Source organism: Panicum virgatum, chromosome 8K (assembly GCF_016808335.1).
Source record: "Panicum virgatum strain AP13 chromosome 8K, P.virgatum_v5, whole genome shotgun sequence".
NCBI lineage: Eukaryota > Viridiplantae > Streptophyta > Magnoliopsida > Poales > Poaceae > Panicum > Panicum virgatum.
This window is the reverse complement of record NC_053143.1, coordinates 15,569,098-15,593,502: the sequence shown is the minus strand read 5'-3', so window position 1 is coordinate 15,593,502 and position 24,405 is coordinate 15,569,098. Positions and strand designations below refer to the sequence as shown.

At 47.6% G+C, this 24,405-nt stretch overlaps 1 protein-coding gene and 1 pseudogene across 1 annotated transcript; one reads left to right on the top strand and one right to left on the bottom strand.

Annotated features, from left to right (window-relative positions):
- Nucleotides 1-475: 475 nt before the first annotated feature.
- Nucleotides 476-12,324, bottom strand: LOC120644038. Its single transcript, XM_039920574.1, has 3 exons — nt 7,995-12,324; nt 1,015-6,096; nt 476-883 (listed from the first exon to the last, which is right to left on the bottom strand). The coding sequence occupies exon 1, from the start codon at nt 11,610-11,612 to the stop codon at nt 9,618-9,620; it is 1,995 nt and encodes a 664-aa protein (XP_039776508.1). The 5' UTR covers nt 11,613-12,324; the 3' UTR covers nt 476-883; nt 1,015-6,096; nt 7,995-9,617.
- A 6,109-nt stretch (nt 12,325-18,433) lies between these two features.
- LOC120645499 lies at nt 18,434-20,213 on the top strand (annotated as a pseudogene).
- The last annotated feature ends 4,192 nt before the right edge of the window (nt 20,214-24,405 follow it).

Here is a 24,405-nt window from a genome sequence, read left to right as displayed (position 1 = left end):
ATATATATATATATATATATATATATATATATGTGTGTGTGAACTCCGCTATCGGGTACCCTCGCTACTGAACATTATTCACTGCCCGAGACCCCATCTGAGCACCGCACCCGAGCGACGATCGCGGCATCGCCCCAGTGCGCCACACTTCCGCACCCGGTTTACTTTTTTGGTTTTTTAAAATTCACGGTTACCCAGTAGACCTGACCGGTGCAATAAAAAACCTCCCGTGGACCTATACGTGATCATCACAGTTTCCTGTGGCAACGTCATTTTATTAGCTCTTGATAACTCTTATAAAAAGGCATCTAGCTCGTTTTGTCGTGCGATGAAAGTTGGAATACCGTTTTTTTTTGGATCGTCATTTCTTGAAAACTTCTTTTGTCAGGATGGTAGCAGACATATATCTCACAACACATTGCGACCATGATCGATAAATAATCTTCGCACATATTACAACACTTTAAACTCGAAATACCCAAAAGGACAAAAAAAACAAATCTACTTTCTTAATTTTAGCAATATAATATTTTAGTTCGAAGGCATGCACAGATTATAAATGCACTAGCTCAAAATTCGGAGAGAAATCTATCATACATGGTAGCCAGTAAGGTAAATTTAAGTGGCTGCATAGATCTTCATGGCAGGCTACATCATGCAGAAGTATGTCCCCCATAAGCTGTCCAGGATGCACGGACAAAAACATAGACTAGCTCTGCACTTCGAATAAGCTATTCAGGGTTCAATTCAGGTTTGTCATGTGCTGCTATATTGTGAGGTTCACATTCTAGGCTGAAGAGCCGCTCAAGTATGGCTGCTGACACGCTCATAGAGATCACTCCGCATGACGCCCACCTGAGACTCCTTGGAACTGTTATTGGACCTACAGAATAAACACTATGTCAGCAAAATGGTTTGAGTCATGGGATGACCTGACAGACTTGCACTCAAAATAATTGGGAAAATGGCTGACAAGATGCATATAAGGACATAATTGGGGATAGGAATAATGACCATAGTGAAGACGGCAGAGCACCCACAACATGGACCTTCCTCTTGGACCCACAACTTATGCATTGATTTATCATTTATTATCCATCTTGCTGACCAGAGAAAACTCCACATCATCTATATGATTCAAACTCCTTTTAAACCAGGAAAAAATGTGCTATCAAAGACCAAAAATTCTATCAGCCATGGGCTTAATGTAATGCACAGGAGAATTGATCTTGTTTCCTAGTTTATGTATGTTCATTCAAATGAAATCAAGAACATATGAATAAGAGCCACACATTTTTTAATAGACTAGAGAAAAGTTTCATGTCAGATATCATAATGCTACATTAGGATAAAATGCAGTCATATAAACAGGCTACCCAACAAGTACAACACATACTATGAGCATATGTGGGGGGAATCGGTGGCCATAACACAATGCCTGTTTGCAGAACTGCAGATAATATGCAATGACAATATGCGGAAACATGAAAACACAAGCAACAGAAGACATCTTTATGCTTATCCATCGAGTTATTCGTAATCCTATGAGCAGACAATGTTGATTAACAATAAAATGGATCTCTGACACGCCAGAGTAACAGAAACCTGCTCCAATTCCAAGGCCGTGTTTGGTTGCCCATGAACTTTTTCGCCCCTTTAACCACTAATTAGAAGTATTAAATGAAGTCTAATTACAAAACCATCTCCACAACTATAGTACTGTAGCAGTTGATATAACTAATAAAGCTGTTGACTGTACGATTAGAGGATGATTTACTGTTGCAATTTATGGATTAATTAGGCTCATTAGATTCAACTCGTAAAATTACATCTATCTATAAAAAAAATTTACAAATAAATTTCGTTTAGTAACGAAGTGAGTCTAACTCTCCCGTGAATCTGCCTTCCCCGTGGCTCTGCCAAACCGCGGTTCTGCCCCCTTCTCCCATCTCCTCTTCCCCGTCTGCCCCACGCCTGCCTCTCGACGGTCCCGCCTCCAGCGCCGCACCACGCCCTCCACAGTCCCCCCTCCGGCGCCGCACCACGCCCTCGCTGTTGGCCGCCGCCGCATCTTCACGCTCCCCTCGCGCTCGCCGCCTTCTCGCCTCCTCCTCACGACGCTCTTGCCTCCCCCGCGCTTGCCTCCGGTGGCCGAGGTCCAACCGGCTCCGCTCTCGCCTCCCCCTCGCTCTCCTGTTCTTCCTCTGGGCTGGCCGGCCGGAGTTTTGGCGGCTCGGTCTGCTCCATGGGTAGCGACGTCCGGTGGGGAACGGCGATGTGAGGAGGCGGAAGAGGTGCAGATCGGTGAGGGGAAGCTCGTGGCGGCCTCGGGTTGGTCCATCGGCCGGTGACCACGGCAAATCGGCTCGGCGAACCGTGGTGGGCGGCGCGCGGCTTGCTCTGCTCCGGCGGCAACGAGGCTCCGGCGGACGGTTTGCGACGGGGATCGATGAAACGGGGCCGTGTTGCCATGGGGAAGGCCGAGGCGATGGCGATTTGGTCCGGCCGACGTCCAACGGGGTGAACCTCAGGTGAGAAAGCAACGCCGCAGCTGCCAACGGAATAAGCTCCTTCCGCTCCCCTTCATATCTCGTGCACCTCCCCTCCATTTGCTTCTCTCCCTTTACCAGTTTCATCATTCCCATTTGTTTTGTCCTTAAGATCCATCAGAGGAGACGAAGTAACGTGAGCCCAACTGCTGCCGCTGGCCACTGTCGCAAGGACAAGATGGGCAAGGTAAAAAACTCGTGAGTATTTTATTAGCCTGAGATTCCCTCTAACCTGCCCCAGTCTTGCATCTCTGTTCAAGCACGAGCATTCCTAATGTAACCTCTTGCATCCTCTCCATTAGCATGTAGATTACTGAATGCACATCACGTTTGTTGCCGGAATTGGTTTGCAGTTGCTAGAGTGAAGATTTCCCGTAACACCATCCTCCTGGTCTCCAATGTCACAGTCTACCCACCAGGTGTTCGATAGAATGCTTATAATGGGATACTGTTCTCCACTAATTTGTAAAAAGGTGTATCACATGTTTAGTAGCACTGTGGACTTCCAAGGATGAAAGATTTCTGGCAATGGATTTTACCTTGCTATGGTTGATTTGAATGAAAGAGTTTCTGGGAATTGGAGGGGGTCCAAAGTTCTATTGCACTTGATCTGCTAGAAGGTTTGGAGTTTTGTTGGTGTTGAGGCATCCCTGTTTTTTTTTCTATAATATAGTTACATCCCTGTTTGAATAGAAGCAAGAGCTTGTCAATGAGTTATTAGAACCTACAGCTCGCATCCGGAAACATATTTCAAGTAGAGAGGAGCTCGTCAAGGATAAGGTCGGTCACTTTGTTTATCTGGATTCTTTTTAAGCGTGATTCTTTTGAGTTTTAGATATCTAGACAAGCTCGGTATTTTCATGGTAAATGTAATGTATATTTGCCTACACTGGATAGTGTTAGATCAGTTGCAAAGCAAAATAAATGCTAAATCATTTGAGAATATGTAGAATTGCATTTCCACTTTCATCTTATTTTTTGGGGCTAAGAGAATCTCTTATATCCACTTCTTCTGAATTATGGAAAATTTTATTTTTATTTCCTACCTTCAAATGCATATTGATTCTCACTTCTGAGGTGTATTTACTGCATCAGAGATGCTTTCTGACAAGGTGCACACAAAAGTCTTTTTTTGCAAGTACTGGTACTAGGATCTGTGTGGAATGCATGAACTTAGTAGTCACATAGATTTGATTGTCATTTAAAAAAAATTAGATAACCACTTTTTCCTGAAGCTTGCTTGCCCAGAATGTGTAGCAGATTTGATGAGACCACATAGAGGTTTCAATAAGAGACCACCATAAGACATTCTCCCTTTTCCTTTTATTTCTGAATCTAATGCTTGTTTGATCTGAAATTGTACATGTATGGCTAAAGCAGTGTTCGGTGTTGCGAACACCCCTGAGCATAGTTATGGAGTGCCATAATTTAGACTGCATCACTGTGCCATCTCCACCAACAAATACTTCTAAGAGAAACATATCAGAGCAAAAGGTAAACATGATATAACTTTCCATGAACAATTCGCTGGTGTTTTGTTAACCAATATATCATTTGGTTACTTGTTTCTTTTCATTATGTGAGTGCATTCGTCTATACATATGCTACACTCATGTTAGATCAGACTCAACAAGTGCTTTATATAAAAGTCATCCGTGTTTTATTTTTATTGCTTCCTGAAATCACTGATGGACAAATCGTGCCATTGGATTGCAGTGATAACAACAGAGCCCAGGAATATCCTGCTGAGGCACTTCTATCAGAAGTCCAAGGAGAAGATAAGCTATTTGATCAAGGCTATATAGATCACATGACTACGGAATCCAACCATCTATACGTGAATCCTGTCCAGAATTCTAGGTGAGGCCAAAGAGAGCAGCTCCACACAATCTCGCTCAGGAGAACAACAACAAACAACCTAGGGGTCCTGTCACCCATGCTGGAAGCCAGTCAAACGCAAGAAGCCTCCTTTTTGATGTAAACAAGTAATACCCTCCTTTCTGGATAAGTTAGCATGAGTTGCCTCTGCTTGATGTGGCCACCCTAAAAAGATCTGATATACAAAGGGAACCTTCAATGTACCTCACGCCCCTTAACTTGGTTATTATGTAGCCATTCTCTGTTTTAACACGGAATTTGTGCAAGTCTTGAAGCGATGTTAGCCCTTCGATGCCATGAATTAGAGCAGTTGTATCTGCATCTACATGCAAGTGTTGCAGGCTAATTAGTGAATTCATGCTTCTTGGTAACTATGTGAATCTACAGTGGTGCTGCAGGCGTGTAAAGTTGTTTGCTGATTTGTTCTATGGTGATTGTACTTCCTTGAATTGGCTATGTATATGCATACATATATGCCTGTGTCTGATGCTAATTGCAGTTAGATTCAGCTAGAATCATTTTTCCTATCTTGGGAGATGTGGCCGAATGGCAGAATGAGGAGGAAAACTACTGTCTTCTATTTTAGTAAGTACGGATCGTTGTCTCCTTTTCTGTCATATTCTGTGACTTATTTATTTTTTGTAAGACTAATATTTGAAAACAACAAACAAACAATTTGAGAACATTGTCCGATACAATTGGTCAAGACTTTCAGAAACTAAATTGTTAGGTAAACCTTTGGTTTCTTTTTCCTCTTTCTGTTATCCTCAATTATTTCTTGAAGTTAATGCGTTTTGTGCCCTTAGAGTTTCATGATCAAATTATATATTGTTCCTATCTTTCTGGGCAATGCAAACATCAGTTGTCATTTACCAAATATCTCCATAAATGTGCGATTTACCAAATATCTTCAGGAATGTGTGGTCTAATTCATCTATCAATAGTTCAATGCATTGTAGGCTAATGTTGCCTCTCCAAGCTTCACCGTGCCAGCTCGGCAGCTTTTGTCCTTCTGGTTCGACAGCCGACAGGAAGTCCAAATAGGCGGCCGTCGGGCAGAGCACAGTTTGTTAGCAGCATAACAGCGCTAAGGGGATTGGAGTGACATCTTATTGTTCCGGTGGAAAAGGAAATAAAGAGAATTCCTAAGTGCTAATAATAATGCTAACTGGGGAATTTGTTTAGCCTGTTGCAAGGTATTGGCACAAAACTATTTGAATTCCTGTATATGCATTGATGTAGATGAACATTTAGAATCGAGCATGCTCAATAGTACTATCTCCAGCTGGTTACACATCAAATTTGCAAAAATTTCATTCTTGTATATCACGATAATTGTAGCTTTATATATTGCTTTTTTGTGTATTGTAAAAAAATCTTTTATCACCCGTAGCAACGCACGGGCATTTAACTAGTCTATGCATACATTCGTCTTTTTGTGAAAAAAATTTGGGGGGCAACCAAACATGGCCCAAACGTGGAGAGGAAAAAAAACTTGCTTTCTGCGAAGTTGCAGCACAAGCAGTTCAGGAAACCTACTTTACTGCCACCTTCCTTTTAAGTCACGGTCGAAGTAAACTAAGTTTACCCAAAAAGTTCAGGATAATAAATACTCCAGATACAAGATTACCAATCGCTTGCTCCAACACAGCCCGCGCAATAGTGCTAGCTGCAGTTAGGAAAAAACACATGTAAAGCTAAAGCTTCCGGTCTAGGCACCAAAACAACATTACTGATTTTACCAATGCAGCATATTACCCGTCTATGTTTATTTACTTTTGCATATCACTTAATTAATTTATTATTGGATTCCATCAGCCATGTCAATCTAGTCATCATCAATCCACCTAAGCAATCTTGCTGACACTACAGAGGGACTTGATTCAGTAATACTATCCAAATTAAACAAAGCAAAAGAAGAACATACTCCAATTAATGCAGGCAATTGCCACATATTCCAGCTAAAATTGTATTTGTGACTATATATACTAAAATATCTACCATTTTGTTAGCGAGGCTATTAGTGGGCTGGCCCTTAGGCCATGGCACCTAGCCTAGGCGGCTAGGGCTGCCATGTGGGTTTATGGTAATTGATCTTGATTAGGCAAGGATCTCCGTTGATTGGGTGTATTCTATAAACCCTAGATACCGATCCTTGCCTATATAATGTACTCTTGTACCCTCAATAATCAATCACCAATTTCCCGAGCCATATTTGCTTTCATGGTATCAAGAGTCCGAGTTCCTTGGATCCCCCTTCCGCTGCCCTAGCACGCCGGCTCCTTGCCATGCAGTGCTTGCGCGCCGGCACCTCGCCGTGCTGCGCCCTCCTCCCCTCGCGCGCCGGATCCCCTCCGTGCTGCGCCATGGCCGGCACCCTGCCGTCCTCTCCATCCACCGCCCAGCCCATCAATCCGGCGGACGCCGCCGCCGCTGCCAAGGCCCAGGCGGACGCCGCCAAGGCCGCCGAGCAGGCGCTCGCCCTCGTCAAGGCTGCAGAGGACGAGCTCTTCCAGGCAACGGCGGACTGCGACGCAGCCACCGTGCGGATCCAGGCCGCGCGCAGGGCCGCCGGCGGCCCCCCCTCCCCTCCCCCCCCCCCCCCCCGCCACCTCACGATGGCGACAAGGACGAGGACGCCCCACCGCCGCACAATCTTCACAACGCCATGCTGCTGCACAAGGCTGCCGCCGTCCTCAACCTCCACGCCTAGGCCATCTCGATCCAGAACATCCGGAGCATGATTCCGACTACCCTCGACATCAACTCTGGTAACTACGCTCGCTGGCGTGATCAGTTTCTGCTCACCGCGCAAGTTCTCTCTTCAGGATCACGTTCCGCTCGACGCTCGGGCCCCTGCCTCCCCGGACTGGGCTCGCATGGACTGCATGGTCCAGTCCTGGATCGCCGGCACCCTCTCTGATGACCTTGCCGAAGCCATCTCCAGCCGCGGCTCCACTGCTTGCGATCTTTGGGTCGCAGTGGAGACGCAGTTTCTGGGAACCGTGAGACGCGCACACTTCTCGATGTCGAGTTCCACGGTTTCGCCCAGGGCGATCTCTCCGTCATCGACTACTGTCGGTGCTTCAAGAAGATGGCCGATCAGCTCACCGATCTAGGGGCCCCCGTTCCGGACCGCACGCTCGTCCGCAACATTCTTCGTGGCCTGAACGAGCGCTTCACCAACATCGGCGTCCATCTTCGTCGCGGGCGCCCGTTCCCGACCTTCAAGGAGGCCCAAGCTGAGCTCCTCCTCAAAGAGATGAACATGGCGCATCGGTCTCCTTTCACGCCGCCCGCAGCATTTGTCGCCTCGTCCGCCCCCAAGCCGGCCACAGGCTCCGGGGGCGCCGGCCCCTGTTCCGCTAGACGCTAGGTGCAATCTAGGCGATGACCCTAGCCTAGAGACTAGTCGGGAGTAATCGCGCCTAGGCGCTACTAGGCGTTTTTCTAGGCGTTTTGGCGTTTAGCCATACAACTTATATATATAATATATTATGTATATAATAGCAAAAAATGCTGAATATATAGGCTACAGTAAATAAAAGATAGGGTCAGTAGACATACCTGATACCTTGGTGGCTTAATCTTGTATGTTTCTTCCTCCTACATCACATTTTGACATCTTGTAAATACGAAATAGTCAATAGACAGCAGTTCATGAAAAAAAATAGGAAACAATAAGTTGTCACTTATCTCAATCATTTCAACCACCTCCAATCCATGAGCATACTACCCTGTTCCGCTAGGCGCTCGCCTAGGCGCGATTCCGCGTGCCTAATCGCGAGTCGAAGGGTCAGCGCCTCGCCTATGGGGGTAGGCGGACCCATTGGCGTCGGCAGCTCGTCAGCGGCGCCGATGGGGGTGGAGGAGCGTCCGGCGGAGGTCGCCAGTGGGGGAGGAGCTGCGGGCGGCGGCGGGCGCTCACACGGCCACACGGGCTTGTGCGGGCGGCGGCGGGCGTCCGGCGGAGGTCGCTGGTGGGGGGGGAGGTGCTGCGGGCGGCGGCGGGCGTAGGCGCAGGTGCAGGCGGCAACGGGCGCAGGCGTATGCAGCGGTGGCGGGCGCATGCGGGACGGAGAGAGAGGCAGACGCGAGAGGTTGGAGTAGGCCAGGTAACCGAGCTCGATCTGGTTTGGCACGCTGACACACAGTACAAGTTTTCACAAATTGATGAATGGTAGTTTTCATCCCTTGCCAAGCAAACAGTTGTTTGATTCTGCTATGCGTAACGGGAACACCAGAATGACCTCCCACGGCACTAGCATGAAGGGCAGACATGATCTTGTGTTGCAAACTCTCATCAGCCCCAACCCATATCCTGCCCTTGTATTTCAGAATTCCATTGTGCAAAGTAAACCCAGGCAGAGCAGTGGAATCAATGCTAAGTTTTGTCATCATAGTCTTGGCCTTCTCATCATTGTCATAAGAGCGCACCACTTCTTCTAACCACTGGGGGGTACAGACAGACACAGCAGCACATTGGTCCCCAGGCTCCACTTTCCTAGAAAGAGCATCTGCCACACGGTTATCCACCCCCTTCATGTAGATGATCTTATAGTTCAAACCCAAAAGCTTAGTGGACACTTTCTGCTGCCAGGATGTGTGCAGCCTTTGTTCAGTTAGCTGAGACAAACTTCTATGGTCAGTGTAGATGTGAAACTCTCCCAACTGCAAGTACGATCACCACTGCTCCACAGCCACCAAAATAGCAAGGTACTCTTTTTCATAAGTTGAAAGCCCTTGGGATCGAGGACTTAATGCTTTACTCAAGTAAGCTAAGGGGTGACCACCCTGCATGAGCACTGCACCAATACCCACTCCACTTGCATCCGTTTCAATACAAAAGGGTTTGCTGAAATCAGGTAATGCCAGCACAGGAGCATTGCTCAGAAATTTCTTCAAGGTCTGGAATGCCAGCTCATGATCCTTGGTCCAAGAGAAAATGGCTCCCTTTTTCAATAGCTCCTTCAAAGGCTTACTAATGATACCAAAGTGCCTCACAAATTTCCTGTAGTAACCAGCAAGGCCTAAAAAGTTCCTGAGCTCCTTGACATTAGATGGTGCAGCCCAATCCATGATAGCAGAAATTTTGCTAGGATCAGTGGCAACCCCCTTCTCACTGATAATGTGTCCTAGATAAGCAATCTGCCGCTGAGCAAAGGCACACTTGGAAAGCTTAACTTTCCATTAGTCTTTCACTAATAACTCCAAGACCAACCTGATATGTACCAAGTGCTCCTCATAGGTGCGACTATAAATCAGAATGTCATCAAAGAACACCAAGACACACTTCCGCAACAAGGGCTGTAGAGTAGTGTTCATTGCCTTTTGAAAAGTAGCCGGACCCCCAGACAGACCAAATGCCATAACACGAAACTCATAATGACCAGAATGAGTTTGGAAGGCAGTTTTGTATTCCTCTCCAGGCTTCAACTTCACCTGATGATAACTAGCCGTGAGGTCCAAGCTAGTAAACCAACTAGCATGTGCTAGTTCATCCAAAAATTCATCGATCACCGGCACTGGATACTTGCACTTCACAGTGATAGCATTCAGATGCCTAAAATCCACGCAAAAGCGCCATGTAGCATCCTTCTTCTTAACCAACAGCACGGAAGAAGAAAAGGGGCTGATACTATGCTGAATAATCCCAGCCTTAAGCATCTCAGTTACCTGCCGCTCAATCTCATCTTTCACTGTAGGAGGGTACCGATATGGTCTCACATTAACTGGAGTAGCTCCTTCAATCAAGGGAATAGTGTGGTCACAACTTCTAGATGGTAGCAATCCTGATGGAGCCTCAAACACCATGGCAAACTCCTCCAACAAGAGCCGCAATTCTGGTGGCACGTCCAACTCAACTGCCTTCGAATCAGTAACCAGCAGAGCACACACCTGAACTACAGACCCCATTGGCACGTCCAGTGCATTACCCTGTAATAAGGAATAAGATCCTTCATAAGGAATTAAGAGCCACTTTTGTTTCCAATGGATCTGCATAGGACTGAAAGATTCAAGCCAATCCATTCCCAAAATCACATCATAATGAGCTAAAGGCAAAACTCTTGCCGCAGAAGTGAAATTACACCCTTGAGAAGACCACTGCAGGTCACTGAACTGAGATACACACTGAATAAAAGTACCATCAGCCACTGCAACTTGTACAGGATGCTGGAGCATAGAACTGCCAGATAGTGACTGACTAAATTGCTCACTCACAAAGGTATGAGAGCTGCCCGAATCCACCAACATGGTCACTTCTTTACCTTGAATCACCCCAGAAAGCTTCAGAGTTTTGGGAGCCTTACCACCATGCACAGCCGCTAGAGATAGAGCAAACAATTCACCTGATGGAGTACCTTCAACCTGTCCCTCCTGATCAGCCAAACTGCCAGAATCTTCGAGTTGCAACAACTCCCAAACCTCCTGCAAGGCGTGTAGCTGGACTGATTCAGCACACTTGTGATCTCGACTCCAACGCTCTGCACACTTCTCACACAGGCCTTTAGCACGTCGATAAGCTCTCAAGGCTGCCAGCTTTTCATCAACAGGCTTGTAGCGAGCGGCATCCATGCCTCGGCGATCTTGAGCAGACGCCGATGGCCCTGGGCAATCAGCACGCGGTGGCAGAGGAAGTGGCACCGCCCCATGATGAAATGATCTGGAAGAAGATAGGAACTCTGGCCTCTTGATATCCTTCACCTTGATCTGGTCGGCGACCTCCTCCAGCAATTTAGCCAAGACACAAGCAGTATCGAGGTCCGATGGACGCTGAACAATAATAGCCGACTTAATATCATCCCGAAGACCATCAACAAAGCAAGTAGTGAAATAAAGGGAATTAGCACCCGTTTCATAAGCCGCTAAGCTATCCACTATTGCAAAGAATTGATCAACGTACTCAGAAACTGTGCCTGTCTGCCTAATATGGAACAACTGACGGATCAACAAGGCATGCTGATCTTTACCAAAACGCTCCAAAATCATCGTGCAGAGCTCTGACCACGACACCATTTTGACTTTCCCTTCTACAGACTGCAACCAGCGGGCAGTCGCAGAAGAGAAATTCATAGAAGCAACCTTGACCCATTTGGAAGGATCGACAGGAAACAGCTCAAAATACATCTCATTACGGTTAATCCACAACTTCGGATTATCACCATCGAAGACTGGAAAATCCATCTTAGGCAGCTTACTGGAACTAGATCCGGACCCAAATCAAATACATGACTACCACCAGAACCCCCAATCTCCAAGTGCGGATGCGAAACAGATCGATGTAATTTGGGATTAGGCGGAGCCGGCATACCCGTGACCGGGAGATGCGTGTGGGTGTAGACCGACCCATACACATGCCCCCGGTGAGAAGAATCCACGCGGTGCCCAGCGGGGCCGTCGACCGGGTTACCGGCAGCCGAGATCGCCGCGGTCGACCCAGGCTTGGGGAAGAGGCCCAGAGATGGCGAAGCGGAATCGAGAACCACTCGATTGACAATCTTGCGGAGCGCACCAACCTCCACACGAAGGTCCTCCACGGACGCCTCCACCTTGGGTTTCCAGGCGTCGAACAGGCTGGCCGTCTGCTCGAGCGACGAGAAGCGGTCGCCCAAAGCTTTCTCCACCCCGTCGATGCGGTGCTCCAGCGAGGTCTTGAGGTCGCCCATGCTGGCCGACACGGTCTTCAACTCATCGAAAATCAACTTGAGATTCGGATCCATCGCTCCCAACTGCTTGCGGGAACGTGTGAATTGCTCGTGATCGATAGAATGAGGTTCCAGATCGGCGTCTCTGATACCAATCTATTAGCGGTAGCGTGGGGAAGGGAAGGGAAGAGCAGGAGGAAGAACAGGAATTGGAGATCGGATAGGCAGAGGACAGATTAGAATTGAGTTAATAATTGTGTGTTACATTTTCTGCCCTCTCCTCTCGAGTACTTCAGACTATATAGAATAGTACATGGGCTCAGCCCTTACTCGAATGCAAGCGGATTAACCGACGACGGCCTGAAGTCTTTGTTACTGAGCTTCCTGGGCCGAGATGATACTCGAGGCCCATTCCTTCCTTCAGGCGTAGCATCACTAACAGCTTGTCGGGGAAGAAGAAAGCTCTGGAAAAGATTTTTACCGTAACAGTTAGGACGGAGTTGAAGTGAAACGGGAGCCATAGATATGCAATACACGTGTTGATAGCCAAAATTGGCACCAACCGGTCTGACCGGTATGACCGAGCGGTCTGACCGGTCAAGGCACTGTGGCTTGTCCGGCAAGGGCCGACCGGTAGGTCCGACCGGTCTGACCGGTCCAGGTAGAGTCCGAGTACAACTAGACATTTTTATAGATTTAGATCTGTAAACAGGATTTCTTGCAGGATAAGTCCACCCCACCCTATAAATATAAAGGGTCACGGCCGATTAGAGTATCCAATCGAACAAAATCAATACGAACTCTACTTTTTATCTTCTTCTCCAAACCCTAGCTTTTCCAACCCCATCTGCTGTTCTTCCTTCGTCTCCGCGACGTTTGAAGGCGTTCTAGGTGGCCTGCCGATCCTAGAACAACCCTACGTGCGCCTACCCTGCCGGGGTCCCTCCCGGGTTTGCGTTCGTCGGCCGTCGCCGATTCTCACCGGCGACCGGTCTGACCGGTACATTAGACCGGTCTGACCGCTCCACGCAGAGAGAGCTGCATCGAGCTCTTTCTCGCGCCGCATGATCTAGTGCGTTCGTGTGTTGACCAAGATTTGCGTCAACATACTTTTTGGCGACTCCGCTGGGGAAGAAAGATCTTGGTTAATAGAACCGATCTAATCTACTCCAAAGAAGATGTGCTCCAACACAGAAATCGACAAGGAGAACATCATCCCTTCATATGAGCATCTTCCGGAGGACGTTCGTTTGCTGCTGGAGGAGCGCAAGAAGAAGCGTGATGAAGAAGATCTACAAGCGGCGCTTGCGAGCATCAAGGTCGGTCGAGGCGGCAAGGTCACCAAGATCAAAGAGATCGACTTCACTTCTACCTCCTCGGATGCATCTACTGAGGTAACACCTGCTGCAACTGCTCCACCTTCTGGTGTTACTATGGAACAAATTCAGAAATTGTTAGCTGAGCGTGATGTTTATTGGGTTAATTGGCTTAGCTCTAAGGAAAGGGAATCGGCTGGTAAGAAACCAGAATCAGCCGATGAACCTCCATCTGTTTCTACTTCTGAATTTTATGTTCCTCAACCATCGGCAGCATCTCCTACGAGTCAACCTCAATATGGGATGCCGATAAATTATTTCAGTGGTCAAACTGTTACACCCACATACACTGATCCTATTATGAGTATTCCTGGTTCGGCCAACATTAGCCGAACGAACGAGATTGTTCAGTACATACCACCAGAAATCTCTAGGAATTCAGTGCCACACCCCGGTCCTATCTCCGACGAGATGTTTGACCGATATGTGCAACGTTGGCAAAACCGGCAGATACCGGTCAGAACGGTATATCAGCCCGGTCAGACCGGTTCCCCCCAACCGGTCCGACCGGTCGTACTGACCGGTCCATCCGGTCAGTTTGTTTCAAACCAGCGAGAGGTATCTACATCCACACAGCCAAATTCTTCAAGTAATTTTGATAAAATGCTTACTGATTATAAGAATAATTTGGCTAATCTGCTTAGAGAAAGTTTTGGAGTGGATGTTAGAAGCAAAACCCGCACATACCAAAAGCCGTATCCTACTTCGTTTGATTCGGTTGCATACCCTGCTGGTTTTAGGTTGCCTGAGTTTGTTAAATTCAGTGGGGAAGATACTAGGAGTACATTTGAGCATATTAGTCAGTATCTTGCCCAATTAGGAGAAGCTGGTTCAATAAACGAGTTGAAAGTGCGTTTATTTTCTTTATCTCTAACTGGAATCGCTTTCTCATGGTTTTCATCTTTGGCACCTAATTCTATTGGTTCATGGGAACAATTAGAGCAGAAGTTCCATGAGCACTTTTTCTGTGGGCATGATGAGCTTAAATTGTCTCACTTAACATCGGTTAGACAATCGCGTGATGAATCTGTCAATGATTATATAAGACGATTCTGCGATACAAAAAACCGATGCTTTAGTGTGAATATTGCAGAAAAAGATCTAGCTGATTTGGCTTTTAATGGCTTGCGCTCTCACATGAAAGAAAGATTAGAGGGCTATGATTTCTTTACACTCAGGTGCATCAAAGAGCTTTGGCTATAGAAAGCCGAAGCAAAGAGCCTCAAGAGTCTCATAGACATCATCGTTCTAGTGTGCATACTTTAGAATGCAATTCAAATTGTTCGGACGATGAGTCTAATGATGTGTATACTGCTGAGTTTGCTTGGCCATCTCAAAATAAACCATTTACTTATTCTGCTCTTAAGCCGATTCAGAAAAATCGGCAAGATGAACGATTTACTTTTGATGTATCCAAGTGCGAGAGAATATTTGATGAGTTATATATGATTGGATATGTTAAGATGTCACATACTCTACCGCCGCCTGAAGAGTTGAAGCGGCGAGCATATTGCAAGTTTCATAATACTTTTTCACATGCTACTAATGATTGCAATGTGTTACGTAGACAAATTCAATCGGCCATTAATGAAGGACGATTGATTACTCCTAATATGCAGGTTGATCAGAATCCTTTCCCAGTGCATGTTTTGGAATTGAAAAATCCTAAAGTGCTAGTTTGGCCGAGTCAAGCCGAATTAACCAAGGGGAAGAATGTAGTTATTGGTGATGAAAGACCTGAAAAGAAGCTGACACAGGAGATCCCTCAAGGTGCAAAAACACTCGGGGGGCAAGACAAGAGGAAGGCCGACAACAAGTCGACCGGTCTGACCGGCCACAGCGGCGGTCTGACCGGTTCGACCGGTCTGACCGGTCATGGGACCGGTCTAACCGGTGCGCCCAGTAAATCTGGGAACTCCTCCAAAATTAAGACAAGGCCGAGTTTTAAAGAACTCTTGGCTAAATATGAGAAGGAAGGGAGTGCTTAGAGACAGAAAAGGCCACCAAACAAAGTCAAGGATACGGGATCATCGTCAAGACATCAAGAGCAATCGAGTCAAAGTAATTATACTTCATCTAGTGGACCGATTGCTCCATGGTATTGTTGGTATCCTTATTTTTATACACCTATGGATTATAGTAGGATGCATATGCAATCATATTATATTCAATATCCTCCTATGTATCCAAATCATGCATTATTACAAAGACCGATTGTTGCTAGCAATAATCCGATCAAGCAAGATGTTGATTGCAGCAAAGAGAATGGGAAGAGCAAGGAGCAAGATTCAAAGTATTTACAGCCGAGGTGGTGTCCCTCAGGTTTGTCTCATACTCAGAAGCGAAGGCTGCAACGTATGCGCAAGAAGGAGGCAATGGGACAACAAGTGGAGACCGTGCCGAAGACGTCAGCGACAATGAAGAAGGTGTGGCGGGCCAAACAGGTTGTTTCAACATTGACTTGAGCAAAACATGGCCGATGTAGTATTAATCATCGCCCTTAGACAATTTTGGCTCAGAAGAATGTTTTTTGGTAAGCAAGCTTTACCAAAAAACAGGGGGGCATATGTTGACAGCCAAAATTGGCACCAACCGGTCTGATCGGTATGACCGAGCGGTCTGACCGGTCAAGGCACTGTGGCCTGTCCGGCAGGGGCCGACGGGTCTGACCGGTCCAGGTAGAGTCCGAGTACAACTAGAGATTTTTATAGATTTAGATCTGTAAACAGGATTTCTTGCGGGATAAGTCCACCCCACCCTATAAATATAAAGGGTCACGGCCGATTAGAGTATCCAATCGAACAAAATCAATACGAACTCTACTTTTTATCTTCTTCTCCAAACCCTAGCATTTCCAACCCCATCTGCTGTTCTTCCTTCGTCTCCGCGACGTTTGAAGGCGTTCTAGGTGGCCTGCCGATCCTAGAACAACCCTACGTGCGCCTACCCTGCCGGGGTCCCTCCCGCGTTTGTGTTCGTCGGCCATCGCCGATTCTCACCGGCGACCGGTCTGACCGGTACATTAGACCGGTCTGACCGCTCCACGCAGAGAGAGATGCATCGAGCTCTTTCTCGCGCCGCACGATCTAGTGCGTTCGTGTGTTGACCGAGATTTGCGTCAACAACACGCTGTAACTTTTTTTCTACTATCGTGGTCATATCGACAACTCGCCGAGTGGTGCGTCTTTAACATATAGAAATTCGTGGCTGGGAAAGAGGAGAAGAAACCAGACGGACAGGTCGAGGGGAATCGGTGGAGGTGAAAAGCCGGACGGGGAAGGGAAAACGGCGGATGGGTAGAGAGGCGCGCTCGGCACGTGGGTAGGGTCGGAGGTTGGGCTCGGGTACTGAATAGTTACAGTACCCAAGGTACGCCAAAGGATGTCGGACCAGTTGGTCACGGCAGTCCGGCGGCACCCCGCAGGTTGTGGGTTCGATTCCTGGTCAGGACGAATTTCCGCCTGCGGGTAAAAAAACCCCCTCGCCTACCTCACGTCCAAAACACTGTGGAGCCCGGCCTAACTCACAAGGCGACGGGGCCCCGTGTACGGGTGGGGTAGGGGTTCGGGGGTTTTCTTGGTCTGTTGTGAGAAGATCATTCTACCTCTCAAACAATGCCGTGGGGGCGGTCTTACCCCCCGCAGGTCAAGTTTTTTTTACAGTACCCAAGGTACAATATAGACCTACTAGTGTGTGTGTGTGTGTATATATATATGTGTGTGTGTGTGTTTTCTCTATTTAGCACCCAGGATACTAAATAAGTTATTTAGCGCACTGACGAGCCCTCCGTGCCATTGAAACAGGTTGATTCACGCACATACCCAAGCCCAACTAGCATCCATCCTGCAACTAGAAAATTAAGAGGTTCAAACCGAAAACAGGTCAACGTGATCGGAAAATTTAGCTGCGTCATGGCCATTTATCCTGCAACCGGAAAATTAAGAGGTTCAAACCGGAATTAGGTCGACGTGACCGGAAAATTTAGCTAAGGCATGGCCATCCATCCTGCAACTGGAAAATTAAAAAATTCTAACTGGAAATTGGGCTATGAGACAAGAAAATTTAGGCAACCGGAAAGGTAAAAGGACCTGACCGGAAAATTAGGTCCAAACCGGAAAATTTTGATTTTTCGGTTATAATAACACGTTTCCGGTTATGGGATCTTTGTTTTCCCGTTTCATCCTATTTCGGGTAATTTTTCGGTTTTAGATAATAATTTTCTGGTTTTAGGAATACCTTTTCCGGTTTGGATTCTCTGTCCAGAGGTGTGGCGTGTTCTTTTCCGGTTGAGATAACAATTGTCCGGTTTGAGAAATATCTTTTCCGGTTTCAACGCTAGGTAATTTTCCAATTACGAGCTCCATTTTTCGGTTTAAGAAAAGTTGGTTTTTTGTTAAAATAGCAATTTTCTGGTTTCGAAAATATTTTTTCCGGTTTTGGCTCCGTGTCGGGTGTTTTTTGCGGTTTCGGGAAGAATTTTCTAGTCTCCGAGAAGAAATTTTCCGGTTTTGGCTTGTTTCCTAGCTCGGGATGGGGAGGGGGCGCTTGGCGCGCTGGATAGTTATTTAGCACTCAGCGTGCTAAATAGTGCCCCCCTATTTATATGTTGTTAATTAATATATTTATATGGCTTCCGGTAACAATGCATAAGCATATTGCTAGTTAATTAACATGGACATCTACAAATCATGTTGGATGTGACGACTTTGTAGTAAATGAATAATAGTATGGGCTCTTACACTCTACTTGGTCTTCTAGGTGAATTCAGAGATACAGAAGATAGTAGACGCATGAATACGATACATGCTAGTCAGTCTAGGTCTCAAACTCTCGATCTGTGTCCATCAATCCTTCGTCTCGGGCTCGTTCTGTCATAAATACAAGGTCGAGGATAGAGGCATAGTCACGTACGCCGGCGAAGTATATAGTATACAAACTGATCAGCTTCCAAATTGTGCTTCTTGTTCTAGTCCGGGCTCGAAACATGATTCCCCAACGAGGAACCCCAGGCATCGCCGAGCGCCGTCCCGACGGCGCCGCCCTGACGCCATTCGCGCTCGGCCTCGCGAAGCACCTCGCGGCCGCCAGCGGCGGCGCGAACCTCGTCTTCTCGCCGCTGTCCGTCTACGCGGCGCTCGCGCTGCTCGCTGCGGGCGCGCGCGGCCGCACGCTCCAGGAGCTCCTGGCCGCCCTCGGCGCCCGCTCCCGCGACGAGCTCGCCGCGCTCGTCGGCGCCGTGGTACGGAGCGCGCTCGCGGACCAGTCGCGTTCGGGCGGCCCGGCCGTCGCGTTCGCGACGGGCATGTGGCACGACGCGACGTGCGTGATCCTGCGGGGCTTCCGCGACGCCGCCGCCAAGTCCTACAAGGCCGAGACACGCGCCGTGGACCTACGCAATGAGGTACGTTATTACATATAAATCTTAATCTAAATAAATATATATATATATATATATATAATACAATTCGATTTTTCTTGGTATGCAACACTTGTTTTCGTTCTAATCGTTCATGAATTCGTCGAGATTAATTTGTGCAGCCGGAGAAAGCAGTCTGCGAAATCAACAGCTGGGTGCCCGCGGCCACGAACAACCTCATCGATTCCATCCTTGCTCCGGCATCGTTGCAGGAAGACACAAGCCTCGTCCTCGCCAACGCCATGTTAGTAATCTTGTGCTTGTTAGATAGGATTGCATGTTTGTTTTTCAGTTGATGCATGCGCGCGAGCACCGGGCTGTGGCTGCCGCGTGCGTAGGAGGTCGTGGCGCGAGACTCGCTCGTCCACGAACCTGGGCATGCAAGCATGGCTGCCGTTGCGGAGGCGTGGGGATGGACGCGCTGATTTCCTGCACGGACACGCTGTGATCGTGCTGCTCTTCTGTACTCTCCAATAAATGAGAAAGCTAAGAACAGAAAACGTTGCCACTTCATCGCAGCACCAAACCTGTGTGTCCAAGTGTTTCGCGTGAGTTCGTGTTCACCACCGTCGCTGCTCGTGTCCTGCTCGCTGACGCTCACCGCCGTCCGGCGACCAACACGCCATCTACTTCAAGGGCAGGTGGGAGAAGCCCTTCGACGAGGCGGACACCGTCACGGACAAGTTCTACCGCATCGACGGCAGTGCCGCCGCCGGCGTGCGGTTCATGCGTTCACGGTCGAGCCAGTTCGTCAGCGTCCACGACGGGCTCAAGGTGCTCAAGCTCCCGTACAAATCGCCGCTGCCGAGGCAGCAGTACACGGCTGCCGGCGACCAAGTCCCCCGGTACTCCATGTACGTCTTCCTGCCGGACGCCCGCGACGGCCTGCCGGACCTCGTCGCAAGGATGACGTCCATGCCGGGGTTCTGGCGCCACCGCCTGCCGGAGACGCGGGTGCCCGTCGGAGAGTTCAGCTGCCCAAGTTCAAGCTGTCCTTCTCGGGTAGCCTAAGGCGCGTCCTCAGGGATGGCATGGGGATCAGAGCCGCCTTGGACGCTTGGCAAGCCGACCTGTCGGACATGGCGATGGACGACGACTCCGGCATGCTGCCGTTGTTCGCCGACGAGATCTGCCACAAGGCGGTGGTCGAGGTGAACGAAGAGGGCACCGAGGCCGCAGCGGCCACGTTGATGCTGTGTGGCGCTACGTGCCCGCGGGGAGCCCACCGAGGACAGTGGACTTCGTCGCCGACCACCCCTTCATGTTCTTCGTCGTTGAGGAGGTGTCCGGAGCAATCATGTTTGTCGGGCATGTCCTTGACCCAACAAAATACTAGTTGATTACCGCGAGGTGTGACCGGTATAAACCCTAAAGTGACCTTGTCAATCAGAAAAGTCTAATTATCTCGGTAGCGTTTAAGGGTGTTGTCACTGCTACAATAATAACTATTAATTGAGGTGGACAAAATCTATTAACCGAAGCATTTTTCGCAACCGCCGCAGAAGGCCGCGCCGCCGCCACCACATGCCACACTACTGGTGCTACAGACCGCCACGCGGGAGGAGGGGAGGGAGGAGCCGCTGTCGTGACAGAGAAATGAGGAGAGGAGGGAGGGAGGGAGAGGAGGATGAGAGTCCAAACTCTAACTCAGAGATATATATATTTGGAATATTGTTAATGTGCTTTCTGGGCTAGCAAGGTGGGCCTGATTTATCGAGGCGGTTAAGTTACAATGTCTGTCTCGGTTAATGTATTAACCGAGGTGTTTACGATAAAACAACCGCTTCAGTTAATAGACATTAATTGAGCCGAACATTTTAAGGCGCCCCCTTCTATTAATTAATTTTGCGAGGCTGTTTTTGGTAACCACTTCGGTTAATTAAAAATGACCATATCGGTTAATTGCAGATATTAATTGAGGTGGTTAAAAATTGTGCCCGCCTATGAGGCCATTTTTAAAAGTTGTGGTTAATGTTTCTTTATAGTGTATCCGAGATCAATCTACATATACAAATGGGTTTCACGGCGTCCACAAGAATCCACGGTGCATGCAGCATTTTGATTTCTTTATTAGTGCGGATCCTGGTCGGTCAATCAAATTGTGCGTCCTTTCTCATGCCTGGAGTGAAAATTTTGTCTCGTGTCTCAAAACTGAAAAGTTTCCAGGTGGCTTTCGAAATGTAGGAGGCAAACCTTGACCGGTCCACATACCTCTTAGAGCCAAGTATTATGCACTACTCGAAAAGGACCTCCACTGTATTCAGAAACGGACCAAAATTTTATCCGTTTCTATAAATGGTACTCGGTTACTGTAACAACCGACCCGCCTCTAAAAACACATTTATAGCGGCAGGTCACCCCATCAACCACCCCTAATGTACTATTTTTAGGGGCAGGTGAGGGGTGACCCCTACAAATGACATTTTTAGAGGCGGTTCATCCCCTCACCCGCGCCTAAAAATAATTTTTAGATTTATTCAAAAAATTTATAGGGGCGGTTTAGTAGGATATTACAGAGTATTCGGGTATCCGATCGGATGTCTGAACATATGTCCGGAGTATCCGGACATATACAAATGATTTTCCAATTTCTTTCAAAAAAGTGAATTTTTTACCATAGGCCTATTTCGATCTATAGGACAAGAGTAGAGTGAGTATATTTCAGCGTATATAACAATTATGAGTGTCGAAAGCACAAAGTAAGCCTTGAGTTCTATAAGAGAGTAGAGTGAGTGAGTTATACATTTTTGTTTCACACTCTTAATCATTACATATGTTGAAATATAGATTTGATATTATTTTAAATTTCTACTTGTTACCATAGACTTATGGTAAAAATTTCACCTTTTATGGATATATTTTTCTATATGTTTTCATTTAAACAAAATTTTAGAATTTAAAAATATTATTTGTAGGGGCGGGTGAGGGGGTGAACTGCCCCTATTTTGTAGGGGCAGGTCATCCCTCACCCTCCCTTGAAAATGATTTTTAAATTTATTCTAGAAATTTATTTAATTCAAAAAAATAGTAAAACACATAAAAAAGGTGAAAATTTTGGCATAAAACTATTGTGATTTATAGAACTTGAAAAAATATTAAATGTATATTTTAGTGTATAAAGTGATTATGAGTGTGGAAATCATAAAGTTAGCGTTGAGTTGTTGTTATCGCCATAAATTAACATGATTAATTTATGGGCCGAAAACAAGATGAGCTTAAAGCAGAAGATTAAGAGGACTTGTAAATCGGCTCCTGCGTGAGCATCTGGGCCACATGGGCTATGTATCCTTAGATTTAGTTCAAGATTAGAGATAGAGTCCGATCGGGACAATATTAGTTTAGATTGTTTCCCAAGTCTCCGGACTATAAATATGTACCCTATGTTATTCATGAGGGAGAGCGTCATCACGTCTTGCAAACTACAACTCTCGGCGCATCGCCACCCCTAATTCTAGGGTTTCATCCAAGTAAGCGCCATGCTGCCCTGATCGCTTCTCGCGATCAGGGCAGCGTTGTTCTTGCTTTTACCTTGGTATTACTCGTACTGAAGTGTTTTTGATGGCGAGTAATGCTAGTTATTCTGATGTTCATAACATGGCTTTTAGTAGATCTGTTGTGCTTTATTGCTTACCATCTGCGAATATCATGTTGTCTCTGTGCAGTCATGTTTCAATTTTATGCTAGTTCTTGTTGCATAGAATTAGTTGCACAGAGGCAACACCCTGCTTCTTTTAAGTTTAATAGATCTGATCTATTATGGTTTGCTCTTATCTTAAGAGTTGGCGTAATATCTGTTAGGTTAGGCCTTGCAAACGGGTTGGACGATCCGGTGGTGTAGTAGATGCTTTTATCTTAGCCTTGATAGGGATTGTTCCGGGAATCGGCTCTTGCTAGTTCTTAGGCCTCTGTTTTGGGTTATGGTTTAGTTATCTGTTGCGTTCATTAGGCCCAATCACGTGTAGGACGTTCCGATCTAACAGTGAACCTTTTACCATCGTAGATTAGATTAGTTAGATTTATTTGAAGCAGCTTTATAGTTATTTGCTTCATTTATCACATCCGGATGCAAACAGATCCAATCTGACACCGGGACTCGATCGGCTCTTTAAAGCCGATGCAAGAGTCGTCCCGGGGAGCCGACCACGGCTCAGACTTATGTTTACACGTGTCTTTGTATGCAGGAAACTGTTTGGAGCACGTTCGCACCCTCCTGATCGGGTATAGGTCAGGTGGCACGCCCGACTTTCCACGGAATCTCCGGGCGCGTGACGGAATTGCGGGCCGTCGACGAGGGAGCAGTGCCTGCCAGCGCCCCGGCGACCTCCCGGCTCTTCGTGTTGCCTGTCGCTGCTCGCCGGTGGGTTTCGACCGACAACACATTCTAGCACGCCCGGTTGGACCCTTCTCGGCAACAACGTCCACTGCAACAATGTCTGGAGCTCAAGATCAGGAACCCGCTCCCAAGCCCATCACGTACGAAGAGCTCCCTCCTGAACACAAGAAGAAGTTTGATGAGATCAAAGCTCTGTTGGAAGCCGATCTCATCGGCTCTTTTGAGAGGACCCGCAACCATGGCATCAAGTGGAAGGGGTTCTCACCTGAAGGCGCTCTCGACAACGTAGATTTGTCTGTATCATCAGAGGAGCGCACCATGGCCCTGCGTCAGGAGATGAACTACATGGTGGCCCATACGCTTCATCGGCACTCTCATAGCCTGATGAACGTGCTTGAACGCGTGGCACATCGCGTCATCCAGGAGATAATCAAGAACCAGTACTCTCCATCGGGACCAACCCTGGGGAGTCACACAGAGGAAGCTGCACTACATTCTAGACCAGTATTGCCGTTCTCATTTGCGGCTCCAAAACCACAGAGTGTGCCGATCTACATCGTCCACAAGATCGGCGGTGATCCTGGAGAAGGCCAGTTCCTCACCGAGCCACCCAAGGAGATCCCGCACGGCTACACGTGCACCTACATCCCTGACAGCGTCAATCCAACACGCTCGGTGCAGATGGTAAACCCAGGACCTTCTGGAGCAGACGCGTAGAAACAAGCGTGGTTGGCAAAGTATGCTACTGGGCCGAGTGCTGAGCCATCGGCCCCAGGAAGTCTTAGTGTCGAGCAGGTCAGTGCAATACTGAGAGACCAGTTCGGCATCCTGCCTAAGAGAAAAGCGATCGGCTATTCCAAGCCGTATCCAAGTGACTATGACTTGATCACATTGCCTCCCAAGTATCGGCTTCCTGAATTCACCAAGTTCAGCGGGTCAGAAGGAGCCAGCTCCATAGAGCATGTGAGCCGATAGTTAACGCAGCTTGGGATGATCTCAGTGTCGGATCCGTTGAGGGTCCGGTTCTTTGGCCAATCTCTTACATGCCCAGCTTTTGGATGGTATGCGTCATTGGCTCCGGATTAGATTCGAACTTGGAGGCAGCTGGAAGATAAGTTCCATACCCAGTACCACTCAGAGGCTGCTGAAGCTGGAATTGCCGACCTCGCCCAAGTCAGGCAAAGGCGAGGAGAAACTGTGTCGGAGT